This window comes from Nematostella vectensis, chromosome 9, assembly GCF_932526225.1.
Source record: "Nematostella vectensis chromosome 9, jaNemVect1.1, whole genome shotgun sequence".
In the NCBI taxonomy this organism is placed as follows: Eukaryota; Metazoa; Cnidaria; class Anthozoa; order Actiniaria; family Edwardsiidae; genus Nematostella; species Nematostella vectensis.
Window position 1 is genome coordinate 6,454,219 of NC_064042.1, and position 18,194 is coordinate 6,472,412.

The 18,194-nt window shown below is 42.1% G+C and overlaps 1 protein-coding gene across 1 annotated transcript; it reads left to right on the forward strand.

Annotated features, from left to right (window-relative positions):
* Window positions 1–7: 7 nt before the first annotated feature.
* Window positions 8–6,143, forward strand: LOC5518118 (ATP-dependent RNA helicase DDX51-like). The gene is made up of 6 exons (XM_048732402.1): window positions 8–1,142; window positions 1,438–1,653; window positions 2,000–2,217; window positions 2,612–2,762; window positions 4,254–4,639; window positions 5,937–6,143. Exons 1-6 carry the CDS (start codon window positions 151–153, stop codon window positions 6,140–6,142), a joined length of 2,169 nt encoding a protein of 722 aa, XP_048588359.1. The 5' UTR covers window positions 8–150; the 3' UTR covers window position 6,143.
* The last annotated feature ends 12,051 nt before the right edge of the window (window positions 6,144–18,194 follow it).

An 18,194-nucleotide genomic window follows, 5' to 3' on the forward strand; every position in this document is an offset into this window, starting at 1 on the left:
CAGGGAGCCAAGTGTCACGTGATAATGTTTACCCAGGCCCTCGCGCGGTCTAAAAATCAAAATGGCGGACGAACTTGCACCACGAGGCCTCTCGTAAAAATGCACCGATGATTAGATTTTCAAAAGCAATATTCAGGTTTTGAACTAAAAATGGACCTGTTTCGTATAGAAAGATACTTAGGTGACGAAGAGTCGCCGGCTAAGTCGAGAAGCTTCTCAATCAAGGAACATATCGCCCAACGAAGGCGATCTTTAAGAAAATTGTCGCCCAAAATCAACAACAACTCACAGCAAAATATTCAACAAGTTTCGAATCTTGGTGACGACGAAAAAGCCAAAGACACTATTGAAAATGAGGATTCTAAAAAGAAGAGGCATAAAGATAAAGATCATGACGAGGAACTTGAGGTAAAAATGAAGAAGAAGAAATCGAAGTCGACGAAAGTCGAGGTTGAACAGCTTGAGGAAGAGCTTTTAGATCTTGGTGAAATCGAGTCTATAAAAAAAATAAGCCAGAGAGGTAATGAAGAAGGTGAGAGTAAAGATGGGGACAATAGGGGGCTTGAGAAAGACCTCAAAATAGAGGACACAGACATAAATGGAGTGAGACAAGCGTCGGGTTTCACAGTGATTGGAAGAAACAAGAGAAAAAAGAAAATACACAATGTCCAACGAACTCTACCAGGCTGGCTATCCAACCCTGAGGTGATAAGCCCAGATTTTGATAAAGGAAAACTTCCGGTGTCTAGCTTACAATGTCTCTCCACATCCCTTCAAAAGAAACTTAAAGAACAAGATATCAACAGTTTCTTCCCAGTTCAAAGTTCAGTCATACCTGCAATCCTGTCAAACCTTGCTTCAGGGACTCTTGCTGGGCTAGGAGGATACCGTCCTTCTGATATCTGTGTGTCTGCTCCTACAGGAAGTGGTAAAACCTTGGCGTATGTGCTACCTCTAGTGCAGGCAATTTCACAATGCACTGTTTGCCATCTACAGGCCTTAGTGCTTTTACCTACAAAAGACCTTGCGAATCAAGTTAAAAGAGTTTTTGATACTTTCATACAAGGCACAAGCGTCAGAGTGGGGCTAGCACCCTCAAATAAAACACTTCAGAAGGAGCAAGATAGTTTAGTTGGACAAAGGTAAGAACATACACATGTAGGGTTTCTAGATGGAATTCAATTTGTGCTCAATCACATGTTTCTTCTAATAATGGTCTTTGTTGATTATATAAAAATATATGTAGTATTTATTTATAGCATTTATACAACCATCATGTTCTAAGCACTTTTTATAAATGATACTTGATGATACTAATTAAGAATGACCATTTTGGAACTGAGAAAAACAAGCGGTAAATATTTTCTTGCCTAGGATCAGTAATGAAACTGTACAGTAACCTTTATAAGTTTTTATATAAATCTCTGATCATTTTAGTTGTGGAAGCACAAGCCATGTGAATATCTTAGTAACCACCCCTGGTCGTCTGGTGGAACATATCTCCTCTACTCCTGGATTTACTCTTCAACATCTGAGATTCCTAGTTATTGATGAGGCTGATCGCCTGCTTGACCAGTCCTACAACAACTGGCTGTCTAAAGTGATACATGCTGCCCAAGAGTCTGTGAATACACTCCCTTTAAATGATAGCAGGTTCGTGTCAATCCTCCCAATTTCTTCCAAACTATCCTGACTATTTGGTTGAAAAAATCAGATCCTAGGAAGCAATTCTAAAGAGGGGAGCACATTCTCCAGAACCAGATCATCAAATGGAAAATAAAAATACTAGGATCAAAGGTGAAACAAAGAGTTTAATAATTAAAATTTAAAATGGAAACATAATGAAAAAATGTGGGCTAGTGGATTAGTAAAATAACAAAAAAAAGTAATCCAGCCTTGCTCGAAAATACAAAATGCAGCTTGAATCCTGATTGTGTATTTTTCTATATTTGTAATAATTATGAAAGTTAAATACTGCATTCTGTTCTAATTCTTGTAGTTCATTTATGTTTCAACTTGGGACAAAGAGAAAGCACCACAGGCACATCACAGCAGCCAGCTACTCCAAGATTCAGGTTCCTCTACAGAAGCTCTTATTTTCTGCTACAATGACCCACAGTCCTGAGAAACTAGCTGCCTTACAGCTGTACAACCCGATGCTGTTTGCTGTTTCTAATACTCCTGAGATGTCAGCAGAGAATGATGAAGATGCTGCAGGTATAAAAGAGTTTGTTGCAACATACCTAGTATGGGGGGGGGGGGGGGGGGGCTAAAAAGATGAGTGATGTAGGGGCAGTAGAAACTGAAAGTATTTTGATGTGCTGTACTCACTTAGTTATTCCATGCACCTCTGTTGAATATACAAAGCAGTTTTGCATATTTTAAGACCAAATTTAAATTAATCTGTGCAGAGTACCTTGCTCTTTAAAGAGACTGTGGTGACAGTGAGCATGACATTGCCAGCACACACACAGGAAGATATTTTCCAGTACCGTTTTTACCAGAAATTGTGGAATTGTTAATGCATGGAGCCTTGAGCGTTTTCAAGGGTTGTTGTTAGTTGTTCAAAATCAAATTAAGAATGACAAGGGTAAACCTTTTCCATACATAGGAACAAGCCGCTATAGTCTGCCGGTTGGACTGACAGATCACATGGCAGTCTGTAAAAATGGAGAGAAGCCTTTGATGGTGTTATTCCTACTTCTCAAGTGTGGATTTAAAGGTGTTCTTTGCTTTACCTCTTCACTTGAGGCAACTCACCGGTGAGTACAAGATAGAGGCTTAGCAAGGAATTCCCTTTCCCTCACAGGATTAGCAAGGCATCTGCCACACAGGCTTATCAAGGTGTTCCCCACACAGGATTAGCCAGGCATTCCCACACAGGATTAGCAAGGCATCCCCACACAGGCTTATCAAGGTGTTCCCCACACAGGATTAGCCAGGCATTCCCACACAGGATTGGCAAGGCATCCCCACACAGGATTAGCAAGGCATCCCCCCCCACACGTTTAGCAAGGTGTTCCCCACACAAGATTAGCAAGGCATCCCACACAAGATTAGCAAGGCATCACACACAGGATTAGCAAGGTATCCCACACAAGATTAGCAAGGCATCCCACACAAGATTAAAAAGGCATCCCCACACATGCTTAGCAAGGTGTTCCTCACACAGGCTTAGCAAGGTGTTCCCCACACAAGATTAGCAAAGCATCCCCCATACAAGATTAGCAAGGCATTCCCCTCACAGGATAAACAAGGCGTTACCTATGCTGGCTTAGCAAGGAATTGTTAGTGAGGCAGTCCCCAAATAGACTATGCAAGACAGTCCACACATAGGCTAAGTAAGTCAACCCCTCACATAGGCTTAACTTGGTGTTCCCATCACAGGCTTAGCAAGACATTGTTAACAGTCCCCACAGCTTGGTAGGGCATTACCCACATACAGTAGTTTTATAACCAGCACACAAAGTTTACAGACTATTAGGCAACAGAGCTGTTAGGTAACCATCCACTAGACAACCATCCTACTGTAAATTGTTAGGCAACCATCCACAAGGCAACCATTCTAAGTCTTTAGTCAACTGTCCACTTGGCAACTAACTTGTTAGTCTACTATGCACTAGACAACACCCCTAAATGGTTAGTTAACTGTCCACTGGACAACCCTTCTAAGTCATTAGTCAACTGTCCACTTGACAACTAAGTTGTTGGTTGACTATCCACTAGACAGCCCTTCTAAGTCTAAAGTTAACTGTCCACTAGACAACCAACCCAATTCATTAGGTATCGGTTACCAGGCAACCATAACCAAGTTGTTATGTTACCACTTGAATAGATAATTCCACAAAAACACAGATTTCTATGTAAAATAGACCAATATGTTGGTCTGATGTGCTTTCTCTTTAACTGACTTGAACATTATCAGAAAACTATATTATGGTGATGACGGTCATTGGGTGATCATTTGGGTTGGGGTTATGCACTAAATGGATATTACTGTACAGGGTTTGTGGTGGGGATAAAAGTGCAGTGCTGTACAGGTGTTAGGAGACATGCCATGTGGTAGAACCCTTCATGGTCTCCTCTACTCGTTTTCTTGGGTTTCATTGTTCTCCTTTTGTCATTGTCATGTGTTTTATTGTACATTTACCTTTCTTATGAGTGTGCCTGACACTTTATATTCTCATTGCCACCTCAACATCGAGCTAAATCAAGGAAGCAAAATGCATATTTTTTTCTGTTGTAAATCTCAGATTGTACTTGTTGATCAAACTGTATGGAGGGGTGGCTGTTGCTGAGTACTCCTCAAGCCTGACACCCCAGCAGAGGCGTGGCATCCTGAGAGATTTCAAACAAGGTGCCATTCAGATCATCATATGTTCAGATGCCATGGCGCGAGGCATGGATATCGACAATGTGTCCTATGTCATCTCTTATGATGCCCCCAATCATGCCAAGGGGTACATCCACAGGGTAGGAAGAACAGCAAGGGCTGGGAACCAAGGTATTCTTTATAATGATGATAGTTATGATTGTAATTATGATAACCATGATAGTTACTGTGCTAATTTTGTTAAAGATGAGAGTTATGATGGTAATGATTATGATGAAGATAATGATGGTAATGGTGGCTCTGTTGGTAGAGGTCTTATGGTTATAGGTTTGAAGGTACAGTGGAAAGCTGGTGATTGTGGTGTAGGTGTGGTCGGATGATGGTTGTGATGTTGTGGTTAGGTGATGGTAATGTAGGCGTGGCTGGAATGGTGTTGTTAGGTGATGGTTGTGTTTGTGTTGTTAGATGATGGTTGTGTAGGTGTTGTTGGGTGATGGTTGTGTTGGTGTTGTTGGGTGATGGATTTGTTGGGTGATGGTAGTGTAGGTATTGTTAGATGATGGTAGTGCTGGTGTTGTTGGGTGATGGTAGTGTAGATGTTGTTGGGTGATGGTAGTGCTGGTGTTGTTGGGTGATGGATTTGTTGGTGTTGTTGGGTGATGGTAGTGCTGGTGTTGTTGTGTGATGGTAGTGTAGATGTTGTTGGGTGATGGTAGTGCTGGGGTTGTTGGGTGATGGTATTGCTGGTGTTGTTGGGTGATGGTAGTGCTGGTGTTGTTGGGTGATGGTAGTGTAGATGTTGTTGGGTGATGGTAGTGTAGATGTTGTTGGGTGATGGTAGTGTAGATGTTGTTGGGGGATGGTAGTGCTGGTGCTGTTGGGTAATGGTAGTTCTGGTGTTGTTGGGTGATGGTAGTGTAGGTGTTGTTGGGTGATGGTAGTGCTAGTGTTGTTGGGTGATGGTAGTGTAGATGTTGTTGGGTGATTGTTGTGCTGGTGTTGTTGGGTGATGGATTTGTTGGTGTTGTTGGGTGATGGTAGTTCTGGTGTTGTTGGGTGATCGTAGTGTAGATGTTGTTGGGTGATGGTAGTGCTGGTGTTGTTGGGTGATGGTAGTGTAGATGTTGTTGGGTGATTGTTGTGCTGGTGTTGTTGGGTGATGGATTTGTTGGTGTTGTTGGGTGATGGATTTGCTGGTGTTGTTGGGTGATGAATTTGTTGGTGTTGTTGGATGATGGAAGTGTTGGTGTTGTTGGGTGATGGTAGTGTTGGTGTTGTTGGGTGGTGGTAGTGTAGATGTTGTTGGGTGATGGTAGTGCTGGTGTTGTTTGGTGATGGTAGTGCTGGTGTTGTTGGGTGATGGATTTGTTGGTGTTGTTTGGTGATGGTAGTGTAGATGTTGTTGGGTAATTGTTGTGCTGGTGTTGTTGGGTGATGGATTTGTTGGTGTTGTTGGGTGATGGTAGTTTAGATGTTGTTGGGTGATGGTAGTGTAGTTGTGGTTAAGTGGTGGTAGTGAAGGTATTGTTGGGTGATGGTTGTGTTAGGACCGTGGTGATTTCTAGATGCATGTTATGAGATGCTGTATTTGTATAATTTCCAGGTACAGCTGTCACATTGCTGCATAGTGATGAGGTGTTTTACTTCAAAATCCTGATTCAGAAGACAGGCCGTCACAAGATACCTAAATACCGTGTGAAGGAGTCGGAGCTTGAAACTCTGATTGAAAAGTATAAAGAGACCCTTACTAAGCTTGAGCAGACCATCCTAGAGGAGAGAAACTATGGTCACAGAACAAGGACTAGATAGAGAGAGTTGTCAAAAATAGAGACAGACAGAAGTCAATCACAATTCATGTCAAACAACCAATAGAAAATCAAAATTGATCAATTTTGACGGGGGGAGGGGAAAGGTACAGGACCCCCCCCCCACCCACTTCCCCCTAGAAAAATGATGTTAATTAAAAGAATTAATAAAAATTTTGAATAAAAGATTTGCGGAGAATTAAGAAATATTCCACCCCAGTTACCTCTCAGATTTATGATATGACGCTACTTTTCATAACATTTTAACAGTTTTAAGTTTTTAGCATTTAGTTCTTCTGGGAAGCATTTCCGAACATTTCGTCTCTGAAATTTGTCTGATTTTGCTAGGTAAAAAGGTATTTACAGGGGGAGGCAGAGTGGTAACAAAAGTGTGAGTGTGTGTGTGCGTGGGTGTGTGCGTGCGTGCGTGCGTGCGTGTAAAATACACATTCGCTAGCGCACCCTGCCCGCATTTGAGCATTTCCAGTTTTGATTGACCTAACGTTTGCCTTGTACATAAAATCGCAGAGCAATGAAATCTTTACAATAGGGAACTTGCGCTAAGAGATCACGTGACTGTTTGGGTGGCTAACTAGCGCGCGCTCAGGCTTTTAGCGGCAAAATAACAGCAACAAAAAGCAACTTATTCAGCGGTTACGAAAAAAGTCAGAATTCTTTTATTCAGAGAAGGTTTAGTTCCATTTAAATATTTTATTTTTTCGTCCTCTGGTGTGACGGGCGCAGTTATTTCTGATTTTTATTATTTTTATTTTAAATTTTGCCACCCAGGAAGGTCACGTGATCTCTTGGGGCAAGTCCCCTATTACTTTAACAGAAAACAATCTTAATCAAACAATTAGAAACACATTCTGATAACATTAAAAATACCTTAAAACACGCTGATCTTTAAAGGGGCCGTATTACGAGGTTCTTAAAATAATTTCCTTAGCGCGGAAATGTGAAGATTAAGCGTTTTTAACTATCAGGTTCCAAACGCTCCAAGTAACGATGTGATGTCTGTCACACCTTTCGGTGGAATATACTTACCCAGTAGATGCGCTCCACATAAGGGAGTGGTGGGAGGGGCAAAATATCCCCGGATCCCGTGCTGAATCATGAATTTGCAGGGATTCAAGAGAGGGTGCAAACGTGCCACGGCTTGAATGGAAATGGGCCCAGGCGCCAGCGGTCATCCTCGATTTTAGCTTATGCTAATGTAGCATACATCTGATAAGTTTGGGGTCAGGTATCGGATAGCTTGGTGACCTCCTAACCCAGCGCACCCAAGTAGTCGGGCCTCCGGGCCACAGCTCCCCGCCCAAACAGGTGCTTGAAAAGAAGGGACTGAGGACCGGGGAATGGTACCTCCTGACCCCAAACATAACCAAGCACCACCGGAGAACAAGCACTTGAAGACCAAAGGTCGGGTCAACACGGGGAGCCCAGCAAAATAAAAAGCCAGCAGGTATGCATATCTACCAGGCACGCAAACCTGCCCTGCGGCCAACAGGCAGGCCCTACCCATCCGGTTTACCATCACCATACATTCCGTACGCCCGCTTGAGAAAAACGGTTTTTTTTATGGTGTTACGGAGCACCAGCACCAAAAACACAATGGAACAAAAGCCAAAAACAAAGACAAGACAATTAAATATAGTACACAGGTCTTGAGCAGCAAACAGAGCTCTCCGTAACACCTAGGAATACCAGAAAAACTTATTCGCCTCGCCAACTTGGTAGAACAAGGTGTAAGCACTATGTATGGCCATTGGCCTAACAGCACGCTTCTACCAGCGCCTGAGTAACCAGCTGTCCTACGGACTAAATCTTTTCAAACCTGGAAATGTGCCGCTCTGTATCCGGGCACTACATATACCCGAACACGCCAAGTTAGGAGTAGCAGACAAGACCCCTTGCATACCAGCTGGCGATGCCCGATCTGGTGAAATTTTCCGAAATAATAATAGCTTAAAGTGCAGGCACATGCCTTAAAGGGTAGCTCATATGTGTACTTTGAATGTATTGTAACCCTATATCATTACAGAAAGAGTTCGATATCAGTGTAGCCGCCTATTACACTGCCTCACACCCATATGCACGAACCCTTGCGTAATACGGGCACCTTACTTCGCGATAGGGCTTCAACGTCCCCGCCACGCCCCTTACCTCATAGGAAAAGAGCCCCTTAGAGGCTGGGATTCCCCTGGGGTGATTCAGCTGATAATCAACCGTCATTCTCCACGTGACGCAAGTCTCGAAGACCAATGGTTCACTCCGACTTCACTCTCTCTGTCCCTAATAGCAGTACCTATTAGCAGTCCCATTAACGCCCCTGTTGCTTCCTAAAGCTCTCCCTGGCGGTAGAGAAACCGCGATTGTGCTTGCCAGTGCGGCACCGAGTGCACAGCATGACCTTATATGACGAGACGCAAATGATCTAAACTGTAAGTTCCCGATTTCCAGGGGTAATTATATTGCGGTTCCTGGAGCTCGTTTGTCTGTCAACTAGGGATTAACTTGTCAGCTTCTTTACCTGACGTTTTACAGTTTCAGCAACGAATCATACATTTACTCGACATATGAATCTTTATGAATGATGGTGAACTCGCTGTCCTCTCCCGTTTCTTCAAAGTTATTCGACTCTATGAAACGCTTTTACATCCTTTCATTATGAGATTTGTGGTGAGCGGCTCTTTTGCAAAGTTGCAAAGAGTTTTCCTGCAACGATTCCAGGAAGAATTCGCTGGTAAAGCGAGAGAAACTGCTTGAATCAAAAGCCCGCCACGACAGTGAGAGCAAAGGCGATTGATGCCCTTCTACATCAGTCGAACGACTGATTGCAACTCGTATCTAGGACGTCCACCCTCAACTCTATCACGCAGTACCTCAAATACAAGGTATGTTGATTTTAAGGATACCCATTTTCGCTTGACATGCTAAACTTTGCATGGCCCGTATGCTGTATGCATCAAAGCCCGCCAAAACTACTCTAGACCGAAAATTTCATAAAGCTTGCTATGGAAATATATAATCGTCTTGGGCAGGCTGAATAAAATCGTGTTTACAAACACAAAATACGTATACAACTTAAATACTGGTTTGTGTCATTGATAGTCTACTGTAGAACATGATTTTTTATACCTTTCTACGGCAAACTAGAGAGCTACTCTTCCATATGAATACAACCAAGAACCGCAACATATTCTGACACAGGATAATGAAAGTTGACAAACTGAGCCGTTTGTATGATCATGAAAATATAATATTGTTTAAAAATATCTACTTTTCTGTGGAATTCTACTTACAGTATGACCTGCTTTTTTACTCTAACTTTCTAAATTTATTCTCTCTTATAATATCTCAATCACTTTAGTAGCAGTGCATCCAGACGTGCCGTCGAAGTGTGCACTGTTGCATTAACCCTTCTTATAATAATATCTCATTCACTTTAGTAGAAGTGCGTCCAGACGTGCCGTCGAAGTGTGCACTGTTGCATTAACCCTTCTTATAATAATATCTCATTCACTTTAGTAGCAGAACATCCAGACGTGTCGTCGGAGTGTGCACTGTTGCATTAACCCTTATTATAATAATATCTCATTCACTTTAGTAGCAGTGCATCCAGACGTGCCGTCGGAGTGTGCACTGTTGCATTAACCCTTCTTATATCAATATCTCATTCACTTAGGTTAAGCAGTGCATCCAGACGTGCCGTCGGAGTGTGCACTGTTGCATTAATCCTTCTTATAATAATAGCTTATTCACTTTATTTGCAGTGCATCCAGACGTGCCGTCGGAGTGTGCACTGTTGCATTAACCCTTCTTATAATATCTCATTCACTTTAGTAGCAGTGCATCCAGACGTGTCGTCGGAGTGTGCACTGTTGCATTAATCTCTTCTTTTAATAATATCTCATTTACTTAGGTAGCAGTGCATCCAGACGTGCCGTCGGAGTGTACACTGTTGCATTAACCCTTCTTATAATATCTCATTCACTTTAGTAGAAGTGCATCCAGACGTGCCGTCGAAGTGTGCACTGTTGTATTAATCCCTTCTTATAATAATAGCTTATTCACTTTTATTGCAGTACATCCAGACGTGCCGTCGGAGTGTTCACTGTTGCATTAATCTCTTCTTATAATAATAGCTTATTCACTTTATTTGCAGTGCATCCAGACGTGCCGTCGGAGTGTGCACTGTTGCATTAACCCTTTTTATAATAATATCTCATTCACTTTATTAGCAGTGCATCCAGACGTGTCGTCGGAGTGTGCACTGTTTCACTAACCCTTCTTATAATAATATATCATTCACTTTATTAGCAGTGCATCCAGACGTGCCGTCGGAGTGTGCACTGTTGCATTAACCCTTCTTATAATAATATCTCATTCACTTAGGTAGCAGTGCATCCAGACGTGCCGTCGGAGTGTGCACTGTTGCATTAATCCTTCTTATAATAATAGCTTATTCACTTTATTTGCAGTGCATCCAGACGTGCCGTCGGAGTGTGCACTGTTGCATTAACCCTTCTTATAATATATCATTCACTTTTATTGAAGTGCATCCAGACGTGCCGTCGGAGTGTGCACTGTTGCATTGACCCTTTTTATAATAATATCTAATTCACTTTATTAGCAGTGCATCCAGACGTGTCGTCGGAGTGTGCACTGTTTCACTAACCCTTCTTATAATAATATATCATTCACTTTATTAGCAGTGCATCCAGACGTGCCGTCGGAGTGTGCACTTTTGCATTAACCCTTCTTATAATAATATCTCATTCACTTTAGTAGCAGTGCATCCAGACGTGCCGTCGGAGTGTGCACTGTTGCATTAATCCTTCTTATAATAATAGCTTATTCACTTTATTTGCAGTGCATCCAGACGTGCCGTCGGAGTGTGCACTGTTGCATTAACCCTTCTTATAATATATCATTCACTTTTATTGCAGTGCATCCAGACGTGCCGTCGAAGTGTGCACTGTTGCATTAACCCTTCTTATAATAATATCTCATTTACTTAGGTAGCAGTGCATCCAGACGTGCCGTCGGAGTGTGCACTGTTGCATTAACCCTTCTTATAATATCTCATTCACTTTAGTAGCAGTGCATCCAGACGTGTCGTCGGAGTGTGCACTGTTGCATTAATCTCTTCTTTTAATAATATCTCATTTACTTAGGTAGCAGTGCATCCAGAAGTGCCGTCGGAGTGTACACTGTTGCATTAACCCTTCTTATAATATCTCATTCACTTTAGTAGAAGTGCATCCAGACGTGCCGTCGAAGTGTGCACTGTTGTATTAATCCCTTCTTATAATAATAGCTTATTCACTTTTATTGCAGTACATCCAGACGTGCCGTCGGAGTGTTCACTGTTGCATTAATCTCTTCTTATAATAATAGCTTATTCACTTTATTTGCAGTGCATCCAGACGTTCCGTCGGAGTGTGCACTGTTGCATTAACCCTTTTTATAATAATATCTCATTCACTTTATTAGCAGTGCATCCAGACGTGTCGTCGGAGTGTGCACTGTTTCACTAACCCTTCTTATAATAATATATCATTCACTTTATTAGCAGTGCATCCAGACGTGCCGTCGGAGTGTGCACTGTTGCATTAACCCTTCTTATAATAATATCTCATTCACTTAGGTAGCAGTGCATCCAGACGTGCCGTCGGAGTGTGCACTGTTGCATTAATCCTTCTTATAATAATAGCTTATTCACTTTATTTGCAGTGCATCCAGACGTGCTGTCGGAGTGTGCACTGTTGCATTAACCCTTCTTATAATATATCATTCACTTTTATTGAAGTGCATCCAGACGTGCCGTCGGAGTGTGCACTGTTGCATTGACCCTTTTTATAATAATATCTCATTCACTTTATTAGCAGTGCATCCAGACGTGTCGTCGGAGTGTGCACTGTTTCACTAACCCTTCTTATAATAATATATCATTCACTTTATTAGCAGTGCATCCAGACGTGCCGTCGGAGTGTGCACTTTTGCATTAACCCTTCTTATAATAATATCTCATTCACTTTAGTAGCAGTACATCCAGACGTGCCGTCGGAGTGTGCACAGCTGCATTAACCCTTATTATAATAATATCTCATTTACTTTAGTAGCAGTGCGTCCAGACGTGCCGTCGGAGTGTGCACTGTTTCACTAACCCTTCTTATAATAATATCTCATTCACTTTAGTAGCAGAACATCCAGACGTGTCGTCGGAGTGTGCACTGTTTCACTAACCCTTCTTATAATAATATCTCATTCACTTTTATTGCAGTACATCCAGATGTGTCGTCGGAGTGTGCACTGTTGCATTAACCCTTCTTATAATAATATCTCATTAACTTAGGTTAAGCAGTGCATCCAGACGTGCCGTCGAAGTGTGCACTGTTGCATTAACCCTTCTAATAATAATATCTCATTTACTTAGGTAGCAGTGCATCCAGACGTGCCGTCGGAGTGTACACTGTTGCATTAACCCTTCTTATAATATCTCATTCACTTTAGTAGCAGTGCATCCAGACGTGTCGTCGGAGTGTGCACTGTTGCATTAATCTCTTCTTTTAATAATATCTCATTTACTTAGGTAGCAGTGCATCCAGACGTGCCGTCGGAGTGTACACTGTTGCATTAACCCTTCTTATAATATCTCATTCACTTTAGTAGAAGTGCATCCAGACGTGCCGTCTAAGTGTGCACTGTTGTATTAATCCCTTCTTATAATAATAGCTTATTCACTTTTATTGCAGTACATCCAGACGTGCCGTCGGAGTGTTCACTGTTGCATTAATCTCTTCTTATAATAATAGCTTATTCACTTTATTTGCAGTGCATCCAGACGTGCCGTCGGAGTGTGCACTGTTGCATTAACCCTTTTTATAATAATATCTCATTCACTTTATTAGCAGTGCATCCAGACGTGTCGTCGGAGTGTGCACTGTTTCACTAACCCTTCTTATAATAATATATCATTCACTTTATTAGCAGTGCATCCAGACGTGCCGTCGGAGTGTGCACTGTTGCATTAACCCTTCTTATAATAATATCTCATTCACTTAGGTAGCAGTGCATCCAGACGTGCCGTCGGAGTGTGCACTGTTGCATTAATCCTTCTTATAATAATAGCTTATTCACTTTATTTGCAGTGCATCCAGACGTGCCGTCGGAGTGTGCACTGTTGCATTAACCCTTCTTATAATATATCATTCACTTTTATTGAAGTGCATCCAGACGTGCCGTCGGAGTGTGCACTGTTGCATTGACCCTTTTTATAATAATATCTAATTCACTTTATTAGCAGTGCATCCAGACGTGTCGTCGGAGTGTGCACTGTTTCACTAACCCTTCTTATAATAATATATCATTCACTTTATTAGCAGTGCATCCAGACGTGCCGTCGGAGTGTGCACTTTTGCATTAACCCTTCTTATAATAATATCTCATTCACTTTAGTAGCAGTGCATCCAGACGTGCCGTCGGAGTGTGCACTGTTGCATTAATCCTTCTTATAATAATAGCTTATTCACTTTATTTGCAGTGCATCCAGACGTGCCGTCGGAGTGTGCACTGTTGCATTAACCCTTCTTATAATATATCATTCACTTTTATTGCAGTGCATCCAGACGTGCCGTCGAAGTGTGCACTGTTGCATTAACCCTTCTTATAATAATATCTCATTTACTTAGGTAGCAGTGCATCCAGACGTGCCGTCGGAGTGTGCACTGTTGCATTAACCCTTCTTATAATATCTCATTCACTTTAGTAGCAGTGCATCCAGACGTGTCGTCGGAGTGTGCACTGTTGCATTAATCTCTTCTTTTAATAATATCTCATTTACTTAGGTAGCAGTGCATCCAGAAGTGCCGTCGGAGTGTACACTGTTGCATTAACCCTTCTTATAATATCTCATTCACTTTAGTAGAAGTGCATCCAGACGTGCCGTCGAAGTGTGCACTGTTGTATTAATCCCTTCTTATAATAATAGCTTATTCACTTTTATTGCAGTACATCCAGACGTGCCGTCGGAGTGTTCACTGTTGCATTAATCTCTTCTTATAATAATAGCTTATTCACTTTATTTGCAGTGCATCCAGACGTTCCGTCGGAGTGTGCACTGTTGCATTAACCCTTTTTATAATAATATCTCATTCACTTTATTAGCAGTGCATCCAGACGTGTCGTCGGAGTGTGCACTGTTTCACTAACCCTTCTTATAATAATATATCATTCACTTTATTAGCAGTGCATCCAGACGTGCCGTCGGAGTGTGCACTGTTGCATTAACCCTTCTTATAATAATATCTCATTCACTTAGGTAGCAGTGCATCCAGACGTGCCGTCGGAGTGTGCACTGTTGCATTAATCCTTCTTATAATAATAGCTTATTCACTTTATTTGCAGTGCATCCAGACGTGCTGTCGGAGTGTGCACTGTTGCATTAACCCTTCTTATAATATATCATTCACTTTTATTGCAGTGCATCCAGACGTGCCGTCGAAGTGTGCACTGTTGCATTAACCCTTCTTATAATAATATCTCATTTACTTAGGTAGCAGTGCATCCAGACGTGCCGTCGGAGTGTGCACTGTTGCATTAACCCTTCTTATAATATCTCATTCACTTTAGTAGCAGTGCATCCAGACGTGTCGTCGGAGTGTGCACTGTTGCATTAATCTCTTCTTTTAATAATATCTCATTTACTTAGGTAGCAGTGCATCCAGAAGTGCCGTCGGAGTGTACACTGTTGCATTAACCCTTCTTATAATATCTCATTCACTTTAGTAGAAGTGCATCCAGACGTGCCGTCGGAGTGTGCACTGTTGCATTAACCCTTCTTATAATATATCATTCACTTTTATTGCAGTGCATCCAGACGTGCCGTCGAAGTGTGCACTGTTGCATTAACCCTTCTTATAATAATATCTCATTTACTTAGGTAGCAGTGCATCCAGACGTGCCGTCGGAGTGTGCACTGTTGCATTAACCCTTCTTATAATATCTCATTCACTTTAGTAGCAGTGCATCCAGACGTGTCGTCGGAGTGTGCACTGTTGCATTAATCTCTTCTTTTAATAATATCTCATTCACTTAGGTAGCAGTGCATCCAGACGTGCCGTCGGTGTGTGCACTGTTGTATTAATCCCTTTATATAATAATAGCTTATTCACTTTAGTAGCAGAACATCCAGACGTGTCGTCGGAGTGTGCACAGCTGCATTAACCCTTATTATAATAATATCTCATTCACTTTAGTAGCAGTGCGTCCAGACGTGCCGTCGGAGTGTGCACTGTTTCACTAACCCTTCTTATAATAATATCTCATTCACTTTAGTAGCAGAACACCCAGACGTGTCGTCGGAGTGTGCACTGCTGCATTAACCCTTATTATAATAATATCTCATTCACTTTAGTAGCAGTGCGTGTAGACGTGCCATCGGAGTGTGCTCTGTTTCACTAACCCTTCTTATAATAATATCTCATTCACTTTAGTAGCAGAACATCCAGACGTGTCGTCGGAGTGTGCACTGCTGCATTAACCCTTATTATAATAATATATCATTCACTTTAGTAGCAGTGCGTCCAGACGTGTCGTCGGAGTGTGCACTGTTGCATTAATCTCTTCTTATAATAATATATCATTCACTTTAGTAGCAGAACATCCAATCCAGACGTGTCGTCGGAGTGTGCACTGCTGCATTAACCCTTATTATAATAATATCTCATTCACTTTAGTAGCAGTGCGTCCAGACGTGCCGTCGGAGTGTGCACTGTTGCATCAACCCTTCTTATAATAATATCTCATTCACTTTAGTAGCAGAACATCCAGACGTGTCGTCGGAGTGTGCACTGCTGCATTAACCCTTATTATAATAATATCTCATTCACTTTAGTAGCAGTGCGTCCAGACGTGCCATCGGAGTGTGCACTGTTTCACTAACCCTTCTTATAATAATATCTCATTAACTTAGGTAGCAGTGCATCCAGACGTGTCGTCGGAGTGCCCACTGTTGCATTAACCCTTCTTATATTATCTCATTTACATTGATAGTTCATTCTTTGTTACATTGCGCTTAGCCGCATTTTGTTCGATGTGACTGAGATGCTAATGCTGCCCTGAGTTCAAATATCCATATTACATAGACACTTATTTTCTTGTATAGTGGAAAGCTGAGCAGGTGTACTCATAGCCCGCTTGAACGGGCTTGCATACAGCTATTGGTTGGAAATGAAAGTTCGTGTGTATGATTCTTTTTCGGGGTAGGTATCCATCTCATCGCGCGCTCTGATTGTCTCTCGCATGAGGTCCCTTATCTTACGATCCGGACCCGCGCGCGGTCAACTAAACATCCGTATTAGGTCCTCGGGCTCGGTCAGTAATTCCAAGACCTGGTAACAAATAAGTGATGTTTTATAAACGATTAAACTATAATGCTGCATTTTTTTTTCGCTGGAGTTATAACGTTTGCGGTAGGTGTGGTTGTTGCTTTTGCGAGAATATTATATGAAATCGAAAATTTTGTACGACTAGAGGTGTTGGCAAATCACCCCCCCCCCCCCCCCCCCCGCATCCACTCCTCTCATGATGCTATCAGCGTATAAAGATCGTATAAAATCTTTAACCTCCAAGCCTATTTCAATGTGAGATTTGTTTGTGTGTCGTGACGAATTTGTCGTGCTATAACGTGCTGGTAAGCGCTATTTAGTCCCCATCACGATAAATATTCTTTTGCTTTTGAATTTCTTTTGAATCAAGGCACTTGCTAGTTCCTTTGTAATGTTTTTATACTTCAAACGCTTCGTTTTGTCCCCTTTTTGCGAGTGTGCAAAGTATGACTATTTTACCCGGACTTTATTATACTGTTTCGCATGCTTGATATAAATAGGGCTTTTTTTTAACTCAATCTCTATGATCTATAGTCATCAACTCGCTACCAACAAACCATCCCGATAAAATAAAACAAATTTGGGTAAGACCAATTTATAAAAGTAATCCGGTAATTTTTAAACTTCTGCAAAACAATATAAAGCGAGATTTCATTGCATTTATTCAACAAAAAGAAATCTTGAATCGAGAAGAGTTCGGCACAAATATGTTCGCGTTTATTACTTCAATTCATAACAAACACCGTCCGTAACGTACACAAAGTAGGTACCAGAAGTATATAGACTAAGGATCTCGTAGTTATTTCCAAGATATTTCTGCAAAGCGGCTGAGATAAGTGTTTTTTTTTTACGGCATATATATTCGTTTGTTGTTTTATAACAAGTTAAGGAAGGGAAAACAGAAGTCGAAAGATTCCAGCTTTTCGCACTTTACTTGCCTGCTGGCAGTCCTTCATCAGGGCCGCTACTAAAAGCATTCTAATATGTTCTAAAAGTTTCAATTTGTGCCGATTCTTTTCTTTAATTGTTTTATGGAATCAATGTGTCAACGTTGAAGACAGCGCGGATTACACTAAGGCAAACTGTAAAAGGATTACAACGCCTGGTCTTCTAGATCCCCGAAGGAATGCGTGTATACCATACACGCATTCCTTTCGGGTACTTACAGTTAAAGCCGCTTGCGTCTCGTCATCCCAGGGCAAGTTAAGCGCAAAACCAAAGTAATCATAGATGCTTGCTTATCCACCCACGATAGTAGGATTGGTGGGCCTCGCTAACCCGTTCGCGATTGATTGGGCGTCGGGTCTCGATTACCCGCCCGCGATTTTTTGGACTGAAGGACTCGGTTTACCGCCCACGTTAGTATCTGCGCCTGACTTCCTTTGCCTGTCCGGGATTGAATGGGCAAGGGCCTCGATTACCCATTCGCGATAGATTGGGCGAGGTTTTGATTGCCCGTCCGTGAGAAAAAACGTGTAAAGGCCGCGCTGGCCCACCCTCTCATGCCTGGGCGCAGGGGCCGCACCGGCCCGTCCTCGTTTGTCTGGGCGTCCTCGTTAGCCCATACTCACTTGCATGGGCTAAGAGCCGCCCTGTCCACCCCTTTCTCGCAGAGTGGTGTGAGGATTTAGCCAAAGAATTCAGCGCAATACGATTTACTCA

What these genes read in the sequence shown, in the direction of transcription:
- LOC5518118 (XM_048732402.1), top strand. Translation starts at nt 151, where the DNA reads ATGGACCTGTTTCGTATAGAAAGATACTTAGGTGACGAAGAGTCGCCG. An exon ending in GATAGTTTAGTTGGACAAAG is followed by an intron (nt 1,143 to 1,437) that starts GTAAGAACATAC and finishes TGATCATTTTAG; the next exon opens with TTGTGGAAGCACAAGCCATG. An exon ending in TGGTAATGGTGGCTCTGTTG is followed by an intron (nt 4,640 to 5,936) that starts GTAGAGGTCTTA and finishes TATAATTTCCAG; the next exon opens with GTACAGCTGTCACATTGCTG.